This window comes from Cnephaeus nilssonii, assembly GCF_951640355.1.
Source record: "Cnephaeus nilssonii genome assembly, chromosome: 8".
NCBI lineage: Eukaryota > Metazoa > Chordata > Mammalia > Chiroptera > Vespertilionidae > Cnephaeus > Cnephaeus nilssonii.
Genome location: NC_137079.1, coordinates 90,442,855 through 90,464,482, shown reverse-complemented (window position 1 = coordinate 90,464,482; position 21,628 = coordinate 90,442,855). Strand labels below are relative to the sequence as shown.

The window sequence follows — 21,628 nt, the reverse complement described above, 5'->3', positions numbered from 1 at the left end:
CGGACCACTGGTTGGCAACCGCTGCTCTAATGGGTCCAAGTGTACCTGCGTCTATTTTAGGCAAAACATGGCTCCCAGCACTTTGCCCCTTTTTCTCATGAAGGGACCTTTGACCTCCTATTTATTACTTTCTAAGTCCAAGGGGATGACAGTGGTCCACAAGTTAAGGGGAGTTGGGGGGGGGGGGCGGGCGGGAATGTTAGCCCTCTGAGCTGACATCATTTGCCAGAGGAGAAAGAGGAGTTCAGTGATTTGTTCAAAGGTAGACAACCAATGAGTGACGAAGCTGGAATTAAAACCCTAGTCTCTCGGCCAAGTTGGTTTTCTTTCTTTGTGTCAGGCTATGACTCTGAAAAAGAAACAAAAAACAAACCCCCCAAATCAAACACATACTCTTTTTAGGGTGACAGAATTATTTTATTCAAAAAGAAATCCTTTAAAGGTCCATACATATCATTAAGCTTCAGAAACCTGGGCTTGAAGCCTATACTTCTTGAATGGCAATGGTGAGAAAGGACAACTTTGCCTTGATCCTGATTTGAAGGGAAAGCACCTAGTTTCTCACAAGTAAGTATGATGTTAACTAAAGGTGTGTGGTTTTTTTTGTCCATGTCTCCTTATCAAGTTGAGGAAGTTCCCTCTATTTGTAATTTGCTGAGAGGTTTTTTTTTTAATCATGAATGGATGTCAGATTTTATCAAATCCTTTTTCTGCATCAGTTGATATGATCATATGATTTTTTCTTTTTTAGCCTTTTGATGGAATGGATTACACTAATTTTCAAATGCTGAACCAGCCTTGAATATCTGGAATAAATCCTACTTGGTCATGGTGTATAATTCTCTTTATATATTATTGAGTTTACTAGTATTTTTTTGAGGATTTTACATCTATGTTCTTGAGAGATACTGGGACTGTAGTCTTCCTTTCTTGCAATGTCTTTGGTTTTGGTATCACTGATTCATTTAAAAAATGTTTATTGAGATAAATTTCGCATAATATAGATTAGCAATTTAAACCATTCAGTGGTCTGTAGTATATGTTGTATAGTCATCATGAAAAATTTTCCAGAACATCACCCTCAGCCCTAAAATAAACTCATATCCTCAATTTCCCCTTCTCTCATACCTGGAAAACCATTAATTTACTTCCTGTCTCTATGGATTCTCGTATTTTTTATTATTTCACTAGAGGCCCAGTGCACAAAATTTGTGCATGGGGGGGTGGGGAGGCGGAGGGTGTGCCCCTCAGCCCAGCCTGCACCCTCTCCAATCTGGGACATCCCTCTCACAATCCAGGACTGCTGGCTTGCAACCGCTTGCCTGCTTGCCTGCCTGCCTGCCTGCCTGCCTGCCTGATTGCCCCGAACTGCTTCTGCCTGCCAGCCTGATCACCCCCTAACCACTCCCCTGCCAGCCTGATTGACGCCTAACTGCTCCCCTGCCGGCCTGATTGCCCCTAACTGCCCTCCCCTATCAGCCTGGTTCCCCCCCAACTGCCCTCCCCTGCAGGCCTGGTCCCCCCCAACTGCCCTCCCCTGCAGGTCTGGTCCCCCCCAACTGCCCTCAACTGCAGGCCTGGGTCCCCCCCAACTGTCCTCCCCTGCAGGCCTGGTCACCCCCAACTGCCCTCCTCTGCCAGCCCAGTCACCCCTAACTGCCCTCCCCTGCAGGCTTGATCGCCCCCAACTGCCCTCCCCTGCCGGCCATCTTGTGGCAGCCATCTTGTGTCCACATGGGGGCAGCCATCTTTGACCACATGGGGGTGGCCATCTTGTGTTGGAGTGATGGTCAATTTGCATATTATTCTTTTATTAGATAGGATATAAATGTAATCATACAATATATGATCTTTTGTGTTTAGTTTCTTTCTATTAGCATGGTTTCAAGTCCATCCATATTATAGCATGTATCAGTACTTCATTCCTATTTTTATGGCCAAATAATAATTCATTTATGGCCAAATATACCACATTTTATTTTTCCATTCACCACTGATGAAAATTTAGGCTGTTTTCACTTTTTGGCTATTATGAATAATGTTGCTACGAATATTTGTGTACAAGTTTTTGTGTGAATACATGCTTTCAATTCTCGTAAGTATACAGGAGTGGGCAAAAGTAGTTTACAGTGGTAAGTACATGAAACTGAGTTTATTCTTGTATTATTACTTATTAATCCTGTATTATTTATTATGAACTATAAACCTACTTTTGCCAACCCCTGTATAACTAAGAGTATAAATACTATGTTACAAGGTAACTCTATGTTTAACTCTTTCAGAAACTGACAAACTATTTACCAAAGTGGCTACCCCATTTTACATTCCCACCAGCAGTGTCTAAGGGTCTCAATTTTTCCACATCTTTGTCAACACTAGTTCCCCCTCCACCTTTTTTGAGAGGAATTAATATTTATGAACCAATGAACTATGTTTCAGATATTGTACTAAGAAATTTTATGTATGCAATCTCTTTTTTATTGTGGTAAAATAAAACATATAATTTACCATTTTAACCATTTTTAAGTGTACCATGCTGTGGCATTAAATACATTTACATTATTGTATAATCATTACCACCATCTACTCTCCAGAACTTTCTCATATTCCCAAATAGAAACTCTGTACCCATTAAGCACTAATTCCCCATTTACCTTCCCCCAGCCCCTGGCAACCACCATTCTACTTCCTGCCTTTACAAGTTTGACTACTCTAGGTACCTCATATAAGTTGTATCATACCATATTTGTCTTTTTGTGACTGGTTTATTTTACTTAACATATGTCTTCAATGTTCATCCATGTTGTAGTGCATGTCAAAATTCCTTTATATGTATATAGCACATTTTCTTCCACTGTTTGGATATTATGAATAATGCTGCTATGCACGTGGATATACAAATATCTGTTTGAGTTCCTGTTTTCATTTCTTTGGGTGTAAACCTGGGAAAACCTCACTTGGCTGTGATGTACTATCCTTTTTATATATAGCTGAATTTAATTTGCTAACGTTTTGGTTAGATTTCTTATATCTATTTTCATGGGGGACGTTGGTCTGCAGATTTTTTTTCTTAAACTGTCTCTGTCTAGTTTTAGTATCAGTTAATGCTGAATTCATAAAATGAGTTAAAAACTTTTATTTCTTCAATTTCTCAGAGTTTGTATTGTTTTTTCCTTGTTTGGCAAAATTCACCAGTAAAGCCATCTGGGCCAGGAGTTTACCTTGTGGGAAGATTTTAATCATAGAGTCAATTTCTTTACTAGATATAGGACTATTAGGATTATCTATTTCTTCTTGAGTGACTGTAGCAGTTTGTACTTTCAAAGATTTGTTCATTTCATGTAAGTTGTAATATTTATTAGCATAAAGTTGTTCATAATATTCCTTATTTTCCTTTAAATATCCATAGAATCCTATATAATAAAGAGGTAATATGCAAATTGACCATCATACCCTTGCACAAGATGGCCGCCCCCATGTGGTCAAAAGATGGCTGCCCCATATCGTCACAAGATTGCCACGCCCATGTCATCACAATATGGCCACCCCTATGTCATCACAAGATGGCTGCCACAAGATGGCCAGCAGGGGAGGGCAGTAAGGGGTGACCAGGCCAGTAGGGCAGGGCAGTTGGGGGTGACCGAGTTGGCAGGGGAGGGCAGTTGGGGGGAACCAGGCCTGCAGGGGAGGGCAGTTAGGGGTGACTGGGCCAGCAGGGGAGGGCAGTTGGGGGCGACTGGGCCAGCAGAGGGGGGCAGTTGGGGGCGACCGAGCCGGCAGGGGAGGGCAGTTGGGGGCAACCGGGCTGGTAGGGGAGGGCAGTTGGGGGTGATCAGGATGGCAGGGGAGGGCAGTTGGGGGGAACTGGGCCTGCAGAGGAAGGCAGTTGGAGGCAACCAGCCTGGCAGGGGAGGGCAATCAGGGGTGAACAGGCCAGCAGGGGAGGGCAGTTGGGGGCGACTGGGCCGGTAGGGGATGGCAGTTGGGGGCAACCGAGCTGGCAAGGGAGGACAGTTGGGGGCGATCGGGCCGGTAGGGGAGGGCAATTGGGGGCAATCAGGCTGGCAAGGGAGCAGTTAGGTGTCGATCAGGCTGGCAGGGGAGTGGTTAGGGAGTGATCAGGCTGACAGGCATAAACAATTAGGGGCAATCAGGCAGGGAGGCAGGTGAGCAGTTGGGAGCCAGCAGTCCCAGATTGTGAGAGGGATGTCCGACTGCCAGTTTAGGCCCAATCCCTGTTGGGTCCCAGATTGGAGAGGGTGCAGGCTGGGCTGAGGGATACCAGGAGAGGAGAGGAGAGGAGAGGAGAGTGGAGGGGAGGGGAGGGGAGGGGAGGGGAGGGGAGGAGAGGAGAGGAGAGGAGAGGAGAGGAGAGGAGAGGAGAGGAGAGGAGAGGAGAGGAGAGGAGAGGAGAGGAGAGGAGAGGAGACATTGATGTGAGAGAGACACATCAATTGGCTGCCTCCTGCACACACCCAAAAAGGACTGGGTATTAAAACTGCAACCCAGGGATGCACCCTTGATCAGGAATCAAACTAACAACGCTTCGGAGCCTGGGCTGACACTCTAACCACTGAACCACAGTGGCCAGGGCTATTATGATATTTTAAAGATGCAATAAAAGCCATGTATTGATTTGAGAAAACAAAAATCAGACAAACAAAAAACCCCACAGCTTTTGGTGTCATTGACTTTTCTCTATTTTCTGCCTTCTATTTCATGAACTTCTGATATGATCTCTCTTCTGCTTCAGCTTAGGTTTCCTTTTTTTTCTCTTTCTGGTTTCTTGATGTAGAAGCTGAGGTTACTGCTTTGAGACCCTCTTCTCTTCTAACATGGGTGTTTAGTGCTATAAATTTCTCCTTTAGCAGCATCCCATGAATTCTGATACATTGTGTTTTCATATTCACTCAGTAAAAAATACTTTCTGATTTCTCTTATGATTTTTTTCTGTAGCCCATGGATTATTTAGATGTGGGTTATTAGCTTCCTTGGTATTTGGGGATTTTCCAGAGATCTATTATTGACTCTACTTTAATTCCATTTTGATCAAAGAACATACCCTGCAAAGCTTGAAGTCTTCCAAATTTATTGAGACTTGTCTTATGGCCCAGAATATGGCCTACCTTGAAATGTTCTATGCACATTTGAAAAGAATGTATATTTTGTTTCAGTTAAATGGGATGTTCTACAGATGTCAATGAAAACATTGATGTGTTGTTCAAGTCTTCTATAACTTATTGATTTCCTGCATGTTTATTCTATCAATTATTGATATGTTCAATAAATTATTGAGAAGTATTAAAGTTTGACTATAATTGTGAATGTGCCTATTTTTCCTCCTAAAGTTATATCAGTTTTTAAAAATATTTTTATTATCTATCTATCTATCATCTATCTATCTATCTATCTATCTATCTATCTATCTATCTATTTATTAACTTATTATTTTTATTGATTTCAGAGAGGAAGGGAGAGGAAGAGAATGATAGAAGCATCAATGATGAGAGAGAACCATTGATCAGCTGCCTCCTGCACACCCCCTACTGGGGATTGAGCCTGCTACCTGAGCATGTGCTTCTGACCGGAATTGAACCCGGGACCCTTCAGTCCGCAGGCCGATGCTATATCCACTGAGCCAAACCGGCTAGGGCTATATCAGGTTTTACTTTAAAAAATTCAAAGCTATGTTAATTGGGTGCATAAACATTTAGGATTGTTAAGCCCTGCTGAGGGATTGAGCACTTTATCATTATGAAATGATCTTCTTTATCTCTGGTAGTATTCGTTGCTCTGAAATCTACTTTGACTAATACTAACAGAGTTGCTCCACTCCAGATTTCTTTTGACTACTGTTTGCATGGTTTATCTTCTTCCATCATTTTACTTTTAACTTATTTGTTATTATAGCTCAAGTGCATTTCTTGTAGGTAGTTTATATTTGGGTCTCCCTTTTTTACAATATCTGATGGCCTCTGCCTTTTAATTGGCTTTAGACCATACACATTTAATGTGATTACTGATAACTTGTTAGGTTTCAATTTATCATCTTACTACTAGTTTTCTATTTTCCCATCTGTTCTTTCCCCCTTTTCCCTCTTACTGTTTTTTTCCATGAGTAACTGAGAATTATCATATGATTCTGTTTTATTTCTTTAGTTGGCTTAGTAGTTCTAACATCTTGATTTATTTTATTGGTTGTGTTAGAATTAGTAGTATATATCTTTAACTTACAGTCTTCCTTCAAGTGATATTATATCACTTTATGTATAGCATAAGAACCTGACAATAGTATACTTCCATTTCTCTCTACCTCTTGGCATTTATATTATTATTGTCATACATATAAATTTTACATATATATAGTGTTATGAACATCATGCTACTTTGTCATTATTTTTAGTTAAACAGCCAGTTGTCTTTTAAAGAAATTTAAATAATAATAATAAAAGATCATATATAGTTGACTCTTAAGCAAATGGGTTTGAACTGCATGATTCACTTATATATATGTGGAATTTTTTCAATAAATACAGTCAGCCCTCCGTATCCATGGGTTTTATTTACATCTACGGAGTCAACCAGCCACTAGTCAAAACAATATTTTTGATCTGCAAACTGTATTCATTGTTCTATCCCATTTTATATAAGGGACTTGAGCACCTGCAGATTTTGGTATCATCGGGTAAGTCCTGCAATCAATACTCCTGTGAATATCTAGGGCTGACTGCAGTTCTTATGAAATTCTTATCATGTTCGGTGCTCTTTCTTCATTCTTTTGTGCAGATCCTTATTTTCCTTTGACATCACTTCCTTTTTTCCTGAAGGATTTCCTTTAACATTTCTTTCAGTGCAGGTCAATGAATGACAAATTCTTTCAGAGTTTGTATGTCTGGAAAAATTTTTATTTCTTCTATTTTCGAAGATACTTATACCGGGTCTAGAATTCTATGTTGGCAATTTTGTTTTTCAGTACTTTAAAGATGTTGTTCCAATGATATCAAATCTATCTACCATTTCACGAATTTACTCTGTGTCTAGTCTATCCACTAATTTTTTTTTATATATAAAAGTTCTACCTATTTTTCTATAGGCTTATAATTTCCTTCTGGTTTCTCCATCTTCTCTGATTTTTAAAAATCTTTTAAAAGATGAAATGGTCTCCTTCAGATTGTTGATCATTATTTAAGACTAGAGGCCTGGTACATAAAATTTTGTGCAATGGCGGGGGGGGGGGGGTCCCCTCAGCTCGGCCTGTGCCCTAACACAGTCTGGGAGCCCTTGGGGGATGTCCGACTGACAGCTTAGGCCCGCGTGAGGAGCGGGCCTAAGCCACAGTCGGACATCCTTAGTGCTGCCGCAGAGGCAGGAGAGGCTCCCGCTCGCCAGCTGTCAGCCTGGCTTGTGGCTGAGAGGAGCTTCCCCTGTGGGAGCGCACTGACCACCAGGGGGCAGCTCCTACATTAAGCGTCTGCCCCCTGGTGGTCAGTGTGCATCATCAAGACCGGTTGTTCCAGTGACTGGTTGTTCCGTTGTTCAGTAAATTTGCATATTACCCTTTTATTATATAAGATTCTTGGCACATTTTTATGTTAAATTCTTTATTTGGAGCTCCCAGCACCATATGATTGCTTTAAATTTGTACTCTAAATGCAAAAACATTTTATAAAGTTACATATAACAGTGTCTTAATTTATGGTGTATAACATAATAATTTGACATACAGTCAAACCTCAGTTCTCAAACATATCCCATCTTGAACAATTCAGTTCTCGACCAAGTTGTTCACAGAAAAAATGTCTGGTTGTTGAACCATGCTTCAGTTATTGACCTGACAACGCTTTCAGTTGTGCTGACACATCAGCATGACAAAAAGTATTTCTCAGTCCACAAAGGAGAGAATTCCAGAATCAGTTTATCTACAGAGTCAGTTTACCTCCTGTTGTTAACATTTCAGAAAATTGTGCTGTGAATATTTTTGTGGGTTTTTTTTTTTTTTTTTGCTTTTGTTGTTGGTGAAATGAACAATTAGCACAATTTTAAAACATAAAGAGGCCCTCAAGACACTAATGTTGCAAAGGGTGTGAAAGAAACAGTGATCACAGGCAATTGAAGAGACAGAAAAACTGCTGTTGATTTGGATAAATGAAAAGCAGTTGGGTGACAGCATTTTAAAGGCAATGATATGTGAAAAAACAAAGATGCTGCATACTGACCTCCTGAAAGATACCCCTGGAATGAATGCTGAAAATGATTCCTTTAAGGCTACAAAGAATTAAACAAAAGAAGTGCTTGTTTATAGATTAAACAGTACATTGGATATGTACTGTATATAAAAAAGGTTAAAACAAGGAATCATGTGGGGGTCTGGAACAAATTAATTCAATTTATATTATTTCTAATGGGGAAAAATGATTCAGTTTTCGAACAAATCGCTTCTTGAACAGCCTTCTGGAACGAATTAAAGTCGAGAACTGAGGTTCCACTGTACAAATATATTGTGAAATGATTACCACACTAAATTTAGTTAACATTTATCACCTCACATAATTACACTTTTTTTTTCTTATAAGAACTTTTAAGATCAGAAGTTTTTTACCTTAAAAGTTGAAATTTTGATTTTTCATGGGAGACTTTCCTCCTCTATCCAGATTTGAGATGAGGAATAAATTTCCCTGTAGTTTTCTAAGCCAATATCAGAAGGGTTTTGTTCCTCTCAATTTCATGGGGTTATTTCCTTTTATGGATTTCAGCTTTATGTGAAAATATCTCAGTTACAATTTTCTATCTCACTCAGGCCCTAGGCTTCATCTCTTGTCCCTCACTGAACATTCATACAAAAGCTTCAAGAAATTTGGGGCTCTTTGTATCTCCCCAGGGCATCTGCAATGTCAGGTCATACGTGTATCACTCTGACCTTTGTGTTTTCTCTGTGCTTCTGGAACATGGAAATATTCCTTTTGTTTATCTCACGAGCAGTGCACTAAAAAGAGCAACAAGCCCTAGCCGGTTTGCCTTAGTGGCTGGAGTGTTGGCCCTCTGACTTAAGGGTTCCCGGTTAAATTCCAATCAAGGGCATGTACTTTGATTGCAGGCTTGATCCCCAGGCCCTGTCGGGGCATGTGTGGGAGGCAACCAATGGATGTGTTTCTCTAACATCTATGTTTATCTCTGTGTCTCCCTCCCTTCTACTCTGTCTAAAAATTAATGGAAAAAATACCCCTGGGTGAGGATTAACTAAAGGAAAAAAAAAGCACAACAAAAGTGTCATTTTACCATTTCTCTAGGTGTTTGTGATGAAACGGTCTCTTCAGTGATCTAGTTGTCAATTTTTTATAACCCCTTGTAAACAAAATGAAAATAAATAAGCTATCTTTTGATATAGTTAGGTGTATATAAAGTTGGATATAAGAGATCCAAAGAATAATGACATATGAAGAGTGGTTTTTAGTGATATGCTCATCATTTGTGCATCTTTGGGGCCAATCACTATTTTTAACAAAGACTTAGGGATGATATATTTTATGATTATATGTTTAGAAAAATACAAAACTAAGTGGGAGTTTAATGACAACCAGGATCTCAAAATATCTTGATAAGCTAAGAGATGGACTAAACAAAACGAGATGAATAACAGAATGTGAAGTCAAGCATTTAAGCTAAAAACAATAAAAAAATAACAAAATCCCCACAGGAAACAGCTTCCAAAGTATAGGGATGCAGCGTGATAACAACTCAAGTAGAACTGTTGAGGGGGTGACTTGACTGCTCCACATGAGCTCACAGTGTAAAGTGGCTGCTACCCTTGATGTTAGAAGAACAATGCCCAGGAGAGGAAGGAAATATGATTTTGTACTTATCACATTATATGTGTGTATTAGTTATCTACTATGCAACAAATTATACCCAGAACTTAGTGGCTTAAAACAGTAAACATTTGTCATTTCAGGAGAATTTCTGTGGATCACAAATCTTGGTGTCTCTGCTGAAAAGTCTCTCACAGAATGGAATCAAGGTGTGGGCTGTGCTCTCATCTGAAAGCCTGATAAAAGGAGGAGCTGATTTTAAGCCCTCTCACACAGCTGTTGACATGACTATGTTCCTCATAGGCTGCTAAACCGAGGGCTTCAGTTCCTTACTGACTGTTGACATGGCCTCCACTCAGTTCCTTACCACCTGGGCTTCTCCTCAAAGCAGCTCACAACATGGCAGCTGGCTTCCATCAGAACAGGAAAGCAAGAGAGCAGAGAGGACAAGCAAGATGGAAGCCCCAGTTTTTTTATAATCTAATCTCAGAAATAATATTCAATTATTTCTGTATTTTAGATCCAGCCTACACTCAAGGAGAGGGGCATGAATACCATGAGGCAAAAATCATTAGGAGACATCTTAGAGACCGCATACCACAATGTGTCACTTTTTAAAAAATGGTCCCAATAGTACAACATGATATCCCAAGATTTGTGACCAAAATAATAATTAAAAAATTTTAAAGAACAAAAACTCAGGTCATGTAAAGAAAAATATAAATTGCTTCGGCTAGAAAAAGAGAAGGAAAAAAAGGAGAGGCGTTGGAATTTTCATTGCTCTTTTAAGAGAGAGTATACTTAGTTTTTGTAGCTCTAATAGGCTGAGAAAAGACCTATAGGGGAATATTCTAGCACTTATCACTTAACATTATTATTTTTATAGGAGTTTATTTGAGCCAAACTGACAACATATGCCAGGGAGCAAGATCTCAAATGTTCCCTTATGTCACATAACATTTTAATGGTCAGTTTACCTGTTTGTTTCCTCCACATGATTATAAACTACTAGTGGCCCGGTGCACAAAATTCGTGCACGGAGGGGTGGGGGGTTCCCTCAGTCCAGCCTGCACCCTCTTCAATCGGGGGCCCCTGTGGGATCGGGCCTAAACCGGCAGTTGGACATCCCTCTTGCAATCTGGGACCGCTAGCTCCTAACTGCTCACCTGACTGCCTGCCTGCCTGATCGCCCCTAACTGCCTCTGCCGGCCTGCCTGATCACCCCAACCTCTCTGCCTGCCTGCCTGATTGCCCCTAACTGTCCTCCCCTGAACAGCCTGATATCACCGCCAACTGCTCTCCCCTGCTGGCCAGATCTCGCCCCAACTGCCTCTGCCTGCCCGATCACCCCTAACTGCCCTCCCCTCTGGCCTGATCTCACGCCCAACTGCCCTCCCCTGCCAGCCTAATCTCGCCCCCAACTGCCCTCCCCTGCCAACCTGGTTGCCCCCACCTGCCCTCCCCTGCTGGCCAGATTTCTCCCCCAATGGCTCTCCCCTGCCGGCCTGATCTTGCCCCCAACTGCCCTCCCCTGCTGGCCTAGTTTCCTCCAATTGCCTTCCCCTGCCGGCCTGATCTCGCCTCCTGCCGGCCTGATCTCATCCCCAACTGCCCTTCCCTGCCAGCCTGATCGCCCCTAATTGCCTCTGCCTGCCTGATCACCCCTAACTGCCCTCCCCTGCCAGCCTGATCTTGCCCCCTGCTGGCCTGATCTCACCCCCAACTGCCCTTTCCTGCCAGCCTGATCGCCCCTAACTGCCCTCCCCTGCAGGCCTGATCTCACCCCCATCTACCCTCCTTTGCCGGCCAATTTGGTTCTGATTGATCAGTTTCTATGCCAGTTGGCGTCAATAGCTCTGCCTCCTAGGCAGCCATTGGCTCCTCACTGTTGACCCAGATTTGGTTTTGATTGGTCAGTTTCTATGCCAGTCAGCATCTCTGGGCCTATGAATGGGGCCTGATCAGAAAGGTGGGGCTGATCAGCAGCCCTGGTGGAGGCCTGGAGAGAAATGGAGGCGCGGCTGCTGGCCCAGCCTGGAGAGAAAGAGAAAGGCAAGTGCTGACCAACAGCTGCCACAGAGGCTATGGATCAGACCCTGCTTCTCTCTTCAGGCCTCTCTCCGGGCCTACTTTCTCAGCCCCCTCAGCAGTCAGCGCTGGGTCACCGCGCCTGCTGCCATAGCAGTCAGTGCTGGGTCGCCACAGCAACCCAGCGCTGACTGCAAGACTGACTTCTAGTTGGTCAAGCCTCCGGTCGTGATGGACCCTGGGTTTTTATATATTAGGATTATAGGCAGATAGTACATGTCTTATTCACTATTATAATCCTGTTATTGGAACAATGACTGGTACTCAATAAATACTTGACAAGTGATCAACAAGTATTTGATAAGTAATATGTGAAAAGATTAAAGAATAAATCTATAGGGAAATAAATTTTGGTTCAAAATATAAAACTAAAGAATGTAATTCACAGCATTTTCCCAAATCAGGATGGGTTGCTATGTCTCTGGAGGTATTAGAGGAAATGCTAGATGACCATGCAGGATGAACGAGATCAAGAGATTTGGATGAAATGACCTCTAAGTGTTAAAAGGTCCACCTCTAATGTTCAGATCCCATGACATTGTTGGTCTGGATAATCCTTAACAAAAATTATTCCTGATCCATAGGATAGAAATGGCCTGTGGTACACTATCAATGTTGAAGATACAATACAACCACAATTCCCTCCCTTAGATAGTACAAACACTCTGAGCCTTTTAAAACATTTAACCAAAAAAGAAATGAGCCTCATGTAAAGCAGCTCACCCTAACACTGCCCCGCTCCCCATGCCTGCCTGACGGAGGAAAACAAAGGACAAAGGCTGTGGGTTCTGGAGTCACACTGACCGGGGCAGGTCCTGCACTTTACCAGCTAAAGGACCACAGGCAAGTCACCTTACCTCTTTAGGCCTCAGCATCTTACTTCTAAAACTGGGATAACATTAACTTCAAATGGCTCAAGTTTTGTTCCCCCTGACTATTTTAAAGTAGGGCCTCTCTTGTGGCAGTGGAAGCCATCAAGAAACATTTCAAAGTCCAGGTAAATGAAAGCACTGCTCTCATTCCTACCTTGATAGTTTTTCACAGGAGTCATCTTGTTATAATCTTCTGATAAAATAAATTCCTACAAAAAAGAAGAAAAATATTAAGCAAAAGGAAAAATTTTTAAGTGAATAAATGTTTCGGTAAAATCAGAATGTATAAAGCAAACATCATCATAAAATTACATCTAATTCTATTTTGTATTTTAGTATTTTGCCAATCAACTCAGTGTGTGTTGGACCTATTCATTCACCTCATTTCGTCTCATCAGGCAGACATTCTGTCATCTCATGTAATCACAAGAGTGAGTACAGTACAATAAGAGATTTTTAGAACACATTCACACAATTTTCACTACAGTATCGTTATAGTTGTTCTATTTTCTTATTAGTTATTACTGTTAATCTCTTTTTGTGCCTAATTTTTCACAGGTATATATGCATAGGAAAAAACACAGTATACACAGGTTTGTATTATCAGCGGTTTCCGGCATTCACAGGGGGTTTTGCAGCATAGCCTCTGCAGAAAAGGAAGGAATACTATATTACAGAAACATTATTCATATGTTGACTTTCTCTTTAAATTAGCAGTTATTTAGAAAAAATTCTTATTTATAAGCAGTTATATTTATGGTTATCTTTTGTAGCTAATTTCTAGTGTTACTGACTTACATTGAGAAAGCCCTCCCGTGGTCTCTCCCTTCCCTTTCCTTGTCTGTGTCCACCAATCTGTTCCCTCTCTTTCTCTTTTCAAAGTATTAAAAGATTGTATTCATGGTCAAGATATTAATGATTTTGAAAATATTCTGTAGATATGAGAAAAGTGCTTTTTATCCAAAGTTCATGATCTATTTGTATATCTATTTAATGAAACTTGACGAGACTTTTCAAATATTCGATATTTTTACTAATTTGTTTACTTGAATTTCAGATTCAGAAATATAAATAAAGAAATGGGCCTTATTTTCAGTGTTTATTATTCTGTTTATCACTATTGCTCCTGTCTCTGGATTTTTATGAAAACCAGGTCCTGCAGAATGAGTCAATCAGATGGTAATATTATTTTATTTGGGCAACATCATACTGAAAAGTTGCTGGCATGCTCTGCCATTGAAGAATATACAAGACCCGTGCTTGTTTATACGCATGCCATCCTCAACCCCCTTGTGTATTTCACAAGAACAATTCTTTCCTATTGGTTTATAAAACTATATTTGTCAAGTAGATACCACAGCTCTTGTCTGGTATCAGAGGTCATCTTAACTGAGTCAGGTTGATACTCAGCTTTTTCTCAGTCTAAGTAAGAAGTTGAAAGGCAGTACTTCATGTTCCACTCAGATGAAAGGTATGGATTTCTTTTCTGGTCATCCTTAGACTCCAACCCATCACAAGCTCCCAGAGATGTCCTAGATTATTCTGTGAAACTAGGGAAGTAATGGAACAGAAGACTAGGATACATAGCACAGTGGTGTAGCTCTGGCTCGATCCAGGGAACCAGGCAAGACAGGAGCACAGTAAGGCCCAGGGCCACAGAGCAGCCCCCACCTGGGCCAAGTTTCATTTCGTTTCTTTTCTTTTTCTTCCTTCCTTCCTTCCTTCCTTCCTTCCTTCCTTCCTTCCTTCCTTCCTTCCTTCCTTCCTTCCTTCCTTCCTTCCCTCTCTCTTTCTTCCTCCTTTCTTCCCTTCCTCTCCTTTCTTTCTTTTCTTTCCTTTCCTTCCTCCCTCCCTCCCACCTTCCCTTCCTTCCTCTCTCCCTCCTTCCCTTCCTTCCCTTCCCTTCCCTTCCCTCCCTTCCCTTCCCTTCCCTTCCCTTCCCTTCCCTTCCCTTCCCTTCCCTTCCCTTCCCTTCCCTTCCTTTCCCTTCCCTTCCATTTCCTTGTCTGTGTCCACCAATCTGTTCCCCTCTTTTTCTTTTCAAAGTAATATTCAACCACTGCAAAATATAAGAACTTTTAAACAATCCTATACAATAAAAACCTAATATGCTAAGTGTCCAGTCGTCTGTTCAACCAATCAAAGTGTAATATGCTAGTGATATGCTAAGGCCGCTCAACTGTTCACTATGATGTGCACTGACCACTAGGGGGCAGAGAGTCGACCGATCAATCAGTCACTATGACATGCACTGACCACCAGGGGGAAGATGCTCCGACCCATAGGTTAGCTTGCTGCTGGGGTCCGGCCAATAGGGACTGAGTGAAACAGGACTGAGTGAAACAGGTCGGACATGCCCTGGAGCCCTCCTGTGGTCTCTCCCTGGCTGGCCAACCTCCTGCATCCCTCCCCGGCTGTTATAGTAATAGTGATAAGAATAATATAGAATAAGTATCAAAGTGTGGAATTACAGTGTGATATTAAAGTATGATGTTAAAAAGTATTGAATGTAATGTAAACAGGTTGATTAAACACCCCTGAGTGGCCTGTATGTAGAAAATAGATAAAGCGATCTGCTCCCCATATGTAAAACCAGATATGCAAGGCTCCTGGGACCTGCTGATAAGACACACTGAAGACGCCCATCTAGGCACATAAAAAGAGGAAGCACCAGAGGAAGATCAGAGAGGCCTGCTCTGCTCCTCCACAGAGGGTCACTCTCCACCCCCCTTCCTGCATCTGCCCAAGCTCTGCCGTGGACTGTGAGTCCAAACAGTGAGCCGGAAACTGAGGCCTCAAACAAGACGCCGAGCCACAGCTGCAACGTCCAACGTCCAGTGTGTGTGTCTGTCGGCGCGGATCCCCGGGTGGCCTGCTGAGGTCTGGAAACCACCAGGACTCTGGTAAATAAACCGTGAGTGATTCGTGCATTGCATGTCTGTCTCCTGTGTAATTTATGCTCGGTCAATATTAAGTAAGTACCTTGGGTAGTATGTGTCAGTTTAGAGACTGGCTGAGGCACCCTTGGTCACCTGTGCTTACGTCCCTGAAGGAGAAATTGGGACACCGGCCCCAATCATGCACCGGTGGGGTCCCTTGGCCTGGCCTGCACCCTCTTGCAATCCAGGACCCCTCAGGGGATGTTGGAGAGCCAGTTTTGGCCTGATCCCGCAGGCCAAGCCAATGAACCCCGCTGGTGCACAAATTCGTGCACTGGGCCTCTAGTCAATAATAATTAAATTAAAAGGCAATGAGCTTGGCTCCTCTGCTATCCCCATGGTTACCCTGACTCTCCACTCTGAGTTTACAATAAAGGAATGCTGCTACACAGTTCTAAGCAAGATCAACCTGCTCACCTATTTAAGGTTCAATGAAATAGATCCTAAAGAATTCTAATAATAGAACCATGATTCCTTTACACATAAAAAATATGCATATCAATTTTCAATTTCTTGCTTTAGTTGAAAGTTTGCCAATGATCTCTTATTTCTTAAAATATAGCACCACTTGGGGAATAAAAATATAATTTAAAATTAGATTATTAACTACTGGTTATTTGTCATATTTGTCACATATCAGAGCATATAAATTGATTTAATGCTTGATAAACCCAAGTTTTATGAAGAAAACTAAATTAGAGTCTCTATATAGGTTTTCTTCTCCTCTCAGAAAAAAGTACATCACAAACCAATCAGCAAGGTCATACAAAAACTACACAGGACCTCTTAACTCAGCCCAAATACACTAAAGAATGAAGGAAGGAATGTTGACATCTGCTTAGCTGCCCAGCAAAAGTATTCGGGTACTCTTACATGTGTGCCTACGCAAAGCCATAAACTGAAGAGAGGAGATACAAACATAAAAAGTTTCATGAACTCAAAGGTCCTATATTTCTGGGTGGGAATAGAGGTCTTTCTTCATCGGCCTCCATAAAAGAAACTGATCTAAAGCCAAAATCTTTTTGAGAGGTGCTATATTGGTAAATTTCTCAGTTTACATTTCCATATATATCCATTTCTGATCTGCTTTAAAATGTTCAGGATATTGCCAAATATATTGCTTTGTGTCTCAATTATTAATTTACATGAGGGTGATTGATTGTTTTAACTAATTGTGGTAAAAATAGATAACATTAAATTATCACCTTAATCATTTTTAAGTATATAGTTCAGTGGTGTTAAGTATATACATTGTTGTGCAACAGATCTCTAGAAATATTTTCATCTTACAAAACAAACTCTATACCCACTAAACACTAATGCTCCCTCCCCCAGCCCTTGGCAATCACCTTTCTAGTTTTTGTTTCTATGATTTTAACTATTTAGATACTGCTTCTGGGTGGAATCATACACTATTTGTCCTTTTATGACTGGCTCATTTCACTTAGCAAAATGTCCTTGACGTTCATCACTATTGAAGCATGTGACAGGATTTCCTTCTTTTTTAAGGCTGCACATATATTCCATTATATGCACATACCACATTTTCTCTAGCCATTCTTCTGACAATGGAAACTTGGGTTGCTTTCACCTCTTGGCTATTTGTATAAATGTTACAATGAACATGAATGTGCAAATCTCTCTTCCAGATCCTGCTTTGAATTCTTTTGGGTATATACTCATAAGTGGTATTGCTGGATCATATGGTAATTCTATTTTTAATATATAATGCATAAGAGGTTGATTGATTTTAAACTCAGTGTTTGAAAACTATAATTACCTTTAAAATTGCTTTCATTTTTTAAAAATATGTTTATTGATTTTAGAGAGGAAGGGAGAGGGAGACAGATAGAAACATCAATGATGAGAAAGAATCATTGATCGTCTGCCTCATGCTCGCCATACACTGGGGATCAAGCCTGCAACCTGGGCATATGCCCTGGTTGGGAAACAGAACTGTAACCTCCTGGTGCATACATTGGTTGATGCTCAACCAATGAGCCACACTGGCTGGGCACTGCTTTCTTTTTGTTATACAGTTTCATAATTAACTGTGTCTCCTTTTTGCCTTGGCTACCAGGTAATTCAGAATCAAATTAAAGTCTTAATCATACAACCTGTGCTAGTCTTTATAATCTGGATACATGTACTATTCTAGGTTTCACTCAGGCTCTTTCAGTTGTCAGGAACTCAAACCAGTGAAGAAGAGAGGGTTTATTGTAAAGAGACAGAGGCCATGTGGGAGAGCTACTGGCCACTGAAGCTGCACTCACCCCACTCTGTCTCTCTTGCAGGCTCAGGACCTCTCTCCTTGCATCTCAGTATTTTTCTCTAAATGCAATCTATTATCCTTTCTCAACCAACTAGTCTTTTCTGAAAACTCAGCTTCTTTTTCCTCACAACTGGAGCTTGCATGTAGCCATCTCAGCCTCTCTCTAACGTAACCTTTCAGCTTCATTTTCTAACCACTGGCTTTCTCTCTTAATATTTACAGGTTCAAATTCAGGCGGGAATCTAACCAGCCTACACATCTTTTCTCACCAGGACCCTGCTAGTCCACATGAGGCCCCTAGCCAGTCATTGGCGAAGCATCCAATCTCAGCTCAACTAATAAATACTAAAAGAAAACAGTCACCTTTTCATCAGGGCCTACAGAGGGCAGTTCTTTTACCATAGAAGAGGCTAAACAGAGGAAGACATCATGTGTAACATATCTGGTCCATCTTTACATAACCATGACAAGAGAACACTCATGTGTGTGTATGCGCACACACACATACACACAAATATTTTCCCTGGCCTTGTCTCCAATTTTTATTTTCACTTTTGTTTTTATTATGTATATTCTTGCAAGCTTGTGTGATAAGTTTCTGAATTCAGATGGAGCATAAACAAATCAAATAAACTTACTTCTACATTTTACAGAAGTTGACCCTATTTTGAAGGCTATTTTATGCTATAAAATTGCCGTGTTTCAAAATTATTGAGAAATTTAGAATTTTGAAAAGAAATTCCAGAGAAGTAATGACTTCAGTTCAAATATTTAAATGTAAGTAAATACCTTTATATCCTAATCCTTTTATAGATGTGAAAAGGCTGAGACTGGAATTTGCACCTCTTACTTGTTTTGTTTGTTTGTTTGTTTGTTTAAATCAGCAGTTCTCCAACTTTTGGGTCTTTGGTTCCCTTTACTCTTAAAAATTATTGAAGAATCCCATAGTGATGCCTTGTAATAGCCTGGTTATTATTTAACAGGAAAGGTGTGAAAGGGGGGACCAGATAATATAGGCATGCCCTTAATACAACTTTGCAAAAAAGCTGCATTTAACACTCTCCAAGTCTGTTCCCTGCTGATTGATGGGAGAAGGGACTAGACAAAGGCAGTTTAGACTCATACCCAGTAAGGTCTGAGTGATATGGGAAATGCTTGCCTATCAATCACACCTGGAAACAGGCACGGAAGCATAAAATCTAAATATATAACTTCTAAACAAAGAAGCCACTTTCTCTTGGCTCCAAGGCACCTGGCTCCTGGAACTCCTATGCAGGGGCACATTCCCCTGTGGCCACATGGCTCATGGCCATGTGGGGCTCCACACATGGACTACCAGACTTTAATCTGGCCTAAATACTGAACTATACCTGGCTGCAACATGGAGCAGAAACTCTCAACACTTGCCCTATTTCTGGCTTTATTGACCTCCCAACAGCACCTTTTCCAGGACTAGCTTAAGGGGCATGGGACTTTGGAACCTGAGAAGTGTAACTCCACAAAAATAAAATAATTTTCCAGATCCCATCCTCCCAGGAAATCTTAGAAAGTTCATTTTCTGAAGATATTGCAAGAGCCTCATTTCCACTCATGTCTGAGAAATCTGGCCCATTAATTCATCCAGTATCAATAGGTTGCATTTATTGATATTTATCATATTAAAAATTAAAACTAAGAAAATTTAAAAATATTAATTCATCAAAATAATAATAAATTTATTACCTTACTATAAGTAACATTCATTATGAAAGAATATTTTACAAAATAAAAAAAATTAGCCAAAAGTGGAACTGTTTTTCATTTTTGCAAATCTGATTAGTAGAAGAAGACAGTTGGGTCTTCATTTCTACTTCTGCATTCCATCTGTACGCTTGTTAAAAAATAAGAGTACAAAGGGCAAATCATATGTTAATATTATGAAAATAGTGACCTCACAGACAATACTTTGAGAATACTGGTTCAGTACTGACCTTTTTTTTTTTTTTTAAAAATCTTTATTGTTGAGATTACAGATGTCCCTTCTCCTCCACCCCCCATTGCCTCCCTCAACCTGGTTCCCGCCCCACCCCAGGCCTTCGCAACCCTATTGTCTGTATCCATAGGTAATGCATGTATGGATATAAAATCTTTGTTTAATCTCTTCCTATCCCTCCCATCCTCCTTCTCTCTGAGATGGTCAGTATGTTCCATTTCCCTGCCTCTGATTCTATTTTATTCACCAGTTTATTCTGTTCATTAGATTTCTTACTCATTTATTTTTATTTTTAGATTCAATTGTTGATAGGTATGTATTTGTTGCCATTTTGTTGTTCATATTTTTTATCTTTTTTTTTTTCTTCTTCCTCTTCTTAAAGAATACCCTTCAACATTTCATATAATACTGGTTAGGTGGTGATGAACTCCTTTAGCTTTTTGTTTGTTTGTTTGTTAAGCTCTTTATCTGACCTTCAATTCTAAATGATAGCTTTGCTGGGTAGAGTAATCTTGGTTGTAGGTCCTTGCTATTTATCACTTTGAATATTTCTTGCCACTCCCTTCTGGCCTGCATAGTTTCTATTGAGAAATCAGCTGACAGTCATATGGGCATTCCCTTGTAGGTAACTAATTGCTTTTCTATTGCTGCTTTTAACCTTTTGCACTCGGATGTCGAGTGTGACTCGACACAGTTAGCATTAGAATAAAGGAATCAAGAAAAAAGCAAGCGAGTGCAAAGGGTTAAGATTCTCTCTTTGTCTTTAGCCCTTAGCATTTTAATTATGATGTGTCTTGGTGTGGTTCTCTTTGGGTTCCTCTTGTTTAGGACTCTCTGTGCTTCCTGGACTTATAAGTCTATTTCTTTCACCAGGTAGGGGAAGTTTTCCATTATTATTTCTTCAAACAGGTTTTCAATATTTTGCCCTCTCTCTTCTTCTGGCACCCACATAATGTGAATATTGGTATGCTTGAAGTTGTTCCAGAAGCACCCTACACTATCTTCATATTTTTGGATTATTTCTTTTTGTTCTTCTGTTGGGTGTTTTTTGCTTCCTCATATTTCAAATCATTGATTTGATTCTCAGAATCTTCTACTCTACTGTTGAATCCCTGTATATTATTCTTTATTTCAGTCAGTGTATGCTTAATTTTTGACTGGTCTTTTTCCATGTGTTTGGCATTCTCACTAAGATCCTTGGAAGTCACACTAAGTCCCGTGAGGTTTCTAGAAGATTCTTGAGTAGCCTTATATTAGTAACTGTGGTTTTGGACTCTATATCCAGCAGTTTGCTTTCTTCCATTTGTGACATTTTTCTTTGTCTTTGCATTTTGGCTGCTTTCCTGTGTTTATTTCTATGTATTGGGGAGAGCTGCTTTGTCTCCTTGATTTCGTAGAATGGGCTTGTGTAGTATGTGTCCTATGGGGCCCAGTGGCTCAGCCTCCCCAGTCACCTGAGCTGGGTACTCTAGGTGCACCCCTGTGTGGGCTGTGTTCATAGTCTTGTTATAGTTGAGACTTGATTGCTGTTGGTGTCACTGGGAGAAATTGACCTCCAAGCCAATTGACTGTGAGGACCAGCTGTGACTACAGTGGGAGAGCTGCTGTGCAGGAGACACCCCTACGGAGCAGGACTTGCTTCAGTGGCGCTTTGGTGCTCACTGAGTCTTCCCCTTGAG

The 21,628-nt window shown here is 40.8% G+C and overlaps 1 protein-coding gene across 1 annotated transcript in view; it reads right to left on the bottom strand.

The window, feature by feature from the left end:
- Positions 1–21,628, bottom strand: part of WDFY2 (WD repeat and FYVE domain containing 2) — a 224,106-nt gene that overhangs the window by 61,990 nt on the left and 140,488 nt on the right. The window contains exon 4 of the mRNA XM_079778649.1: positions 12,921–12,975. Coding sequence (XP_079634775.1) covers positions 12,921–12,975 — 55 coding nt within the window. The remainder of the gene's footprint in view (positions 1–12,920; positions 12,976–21,628) is intronic.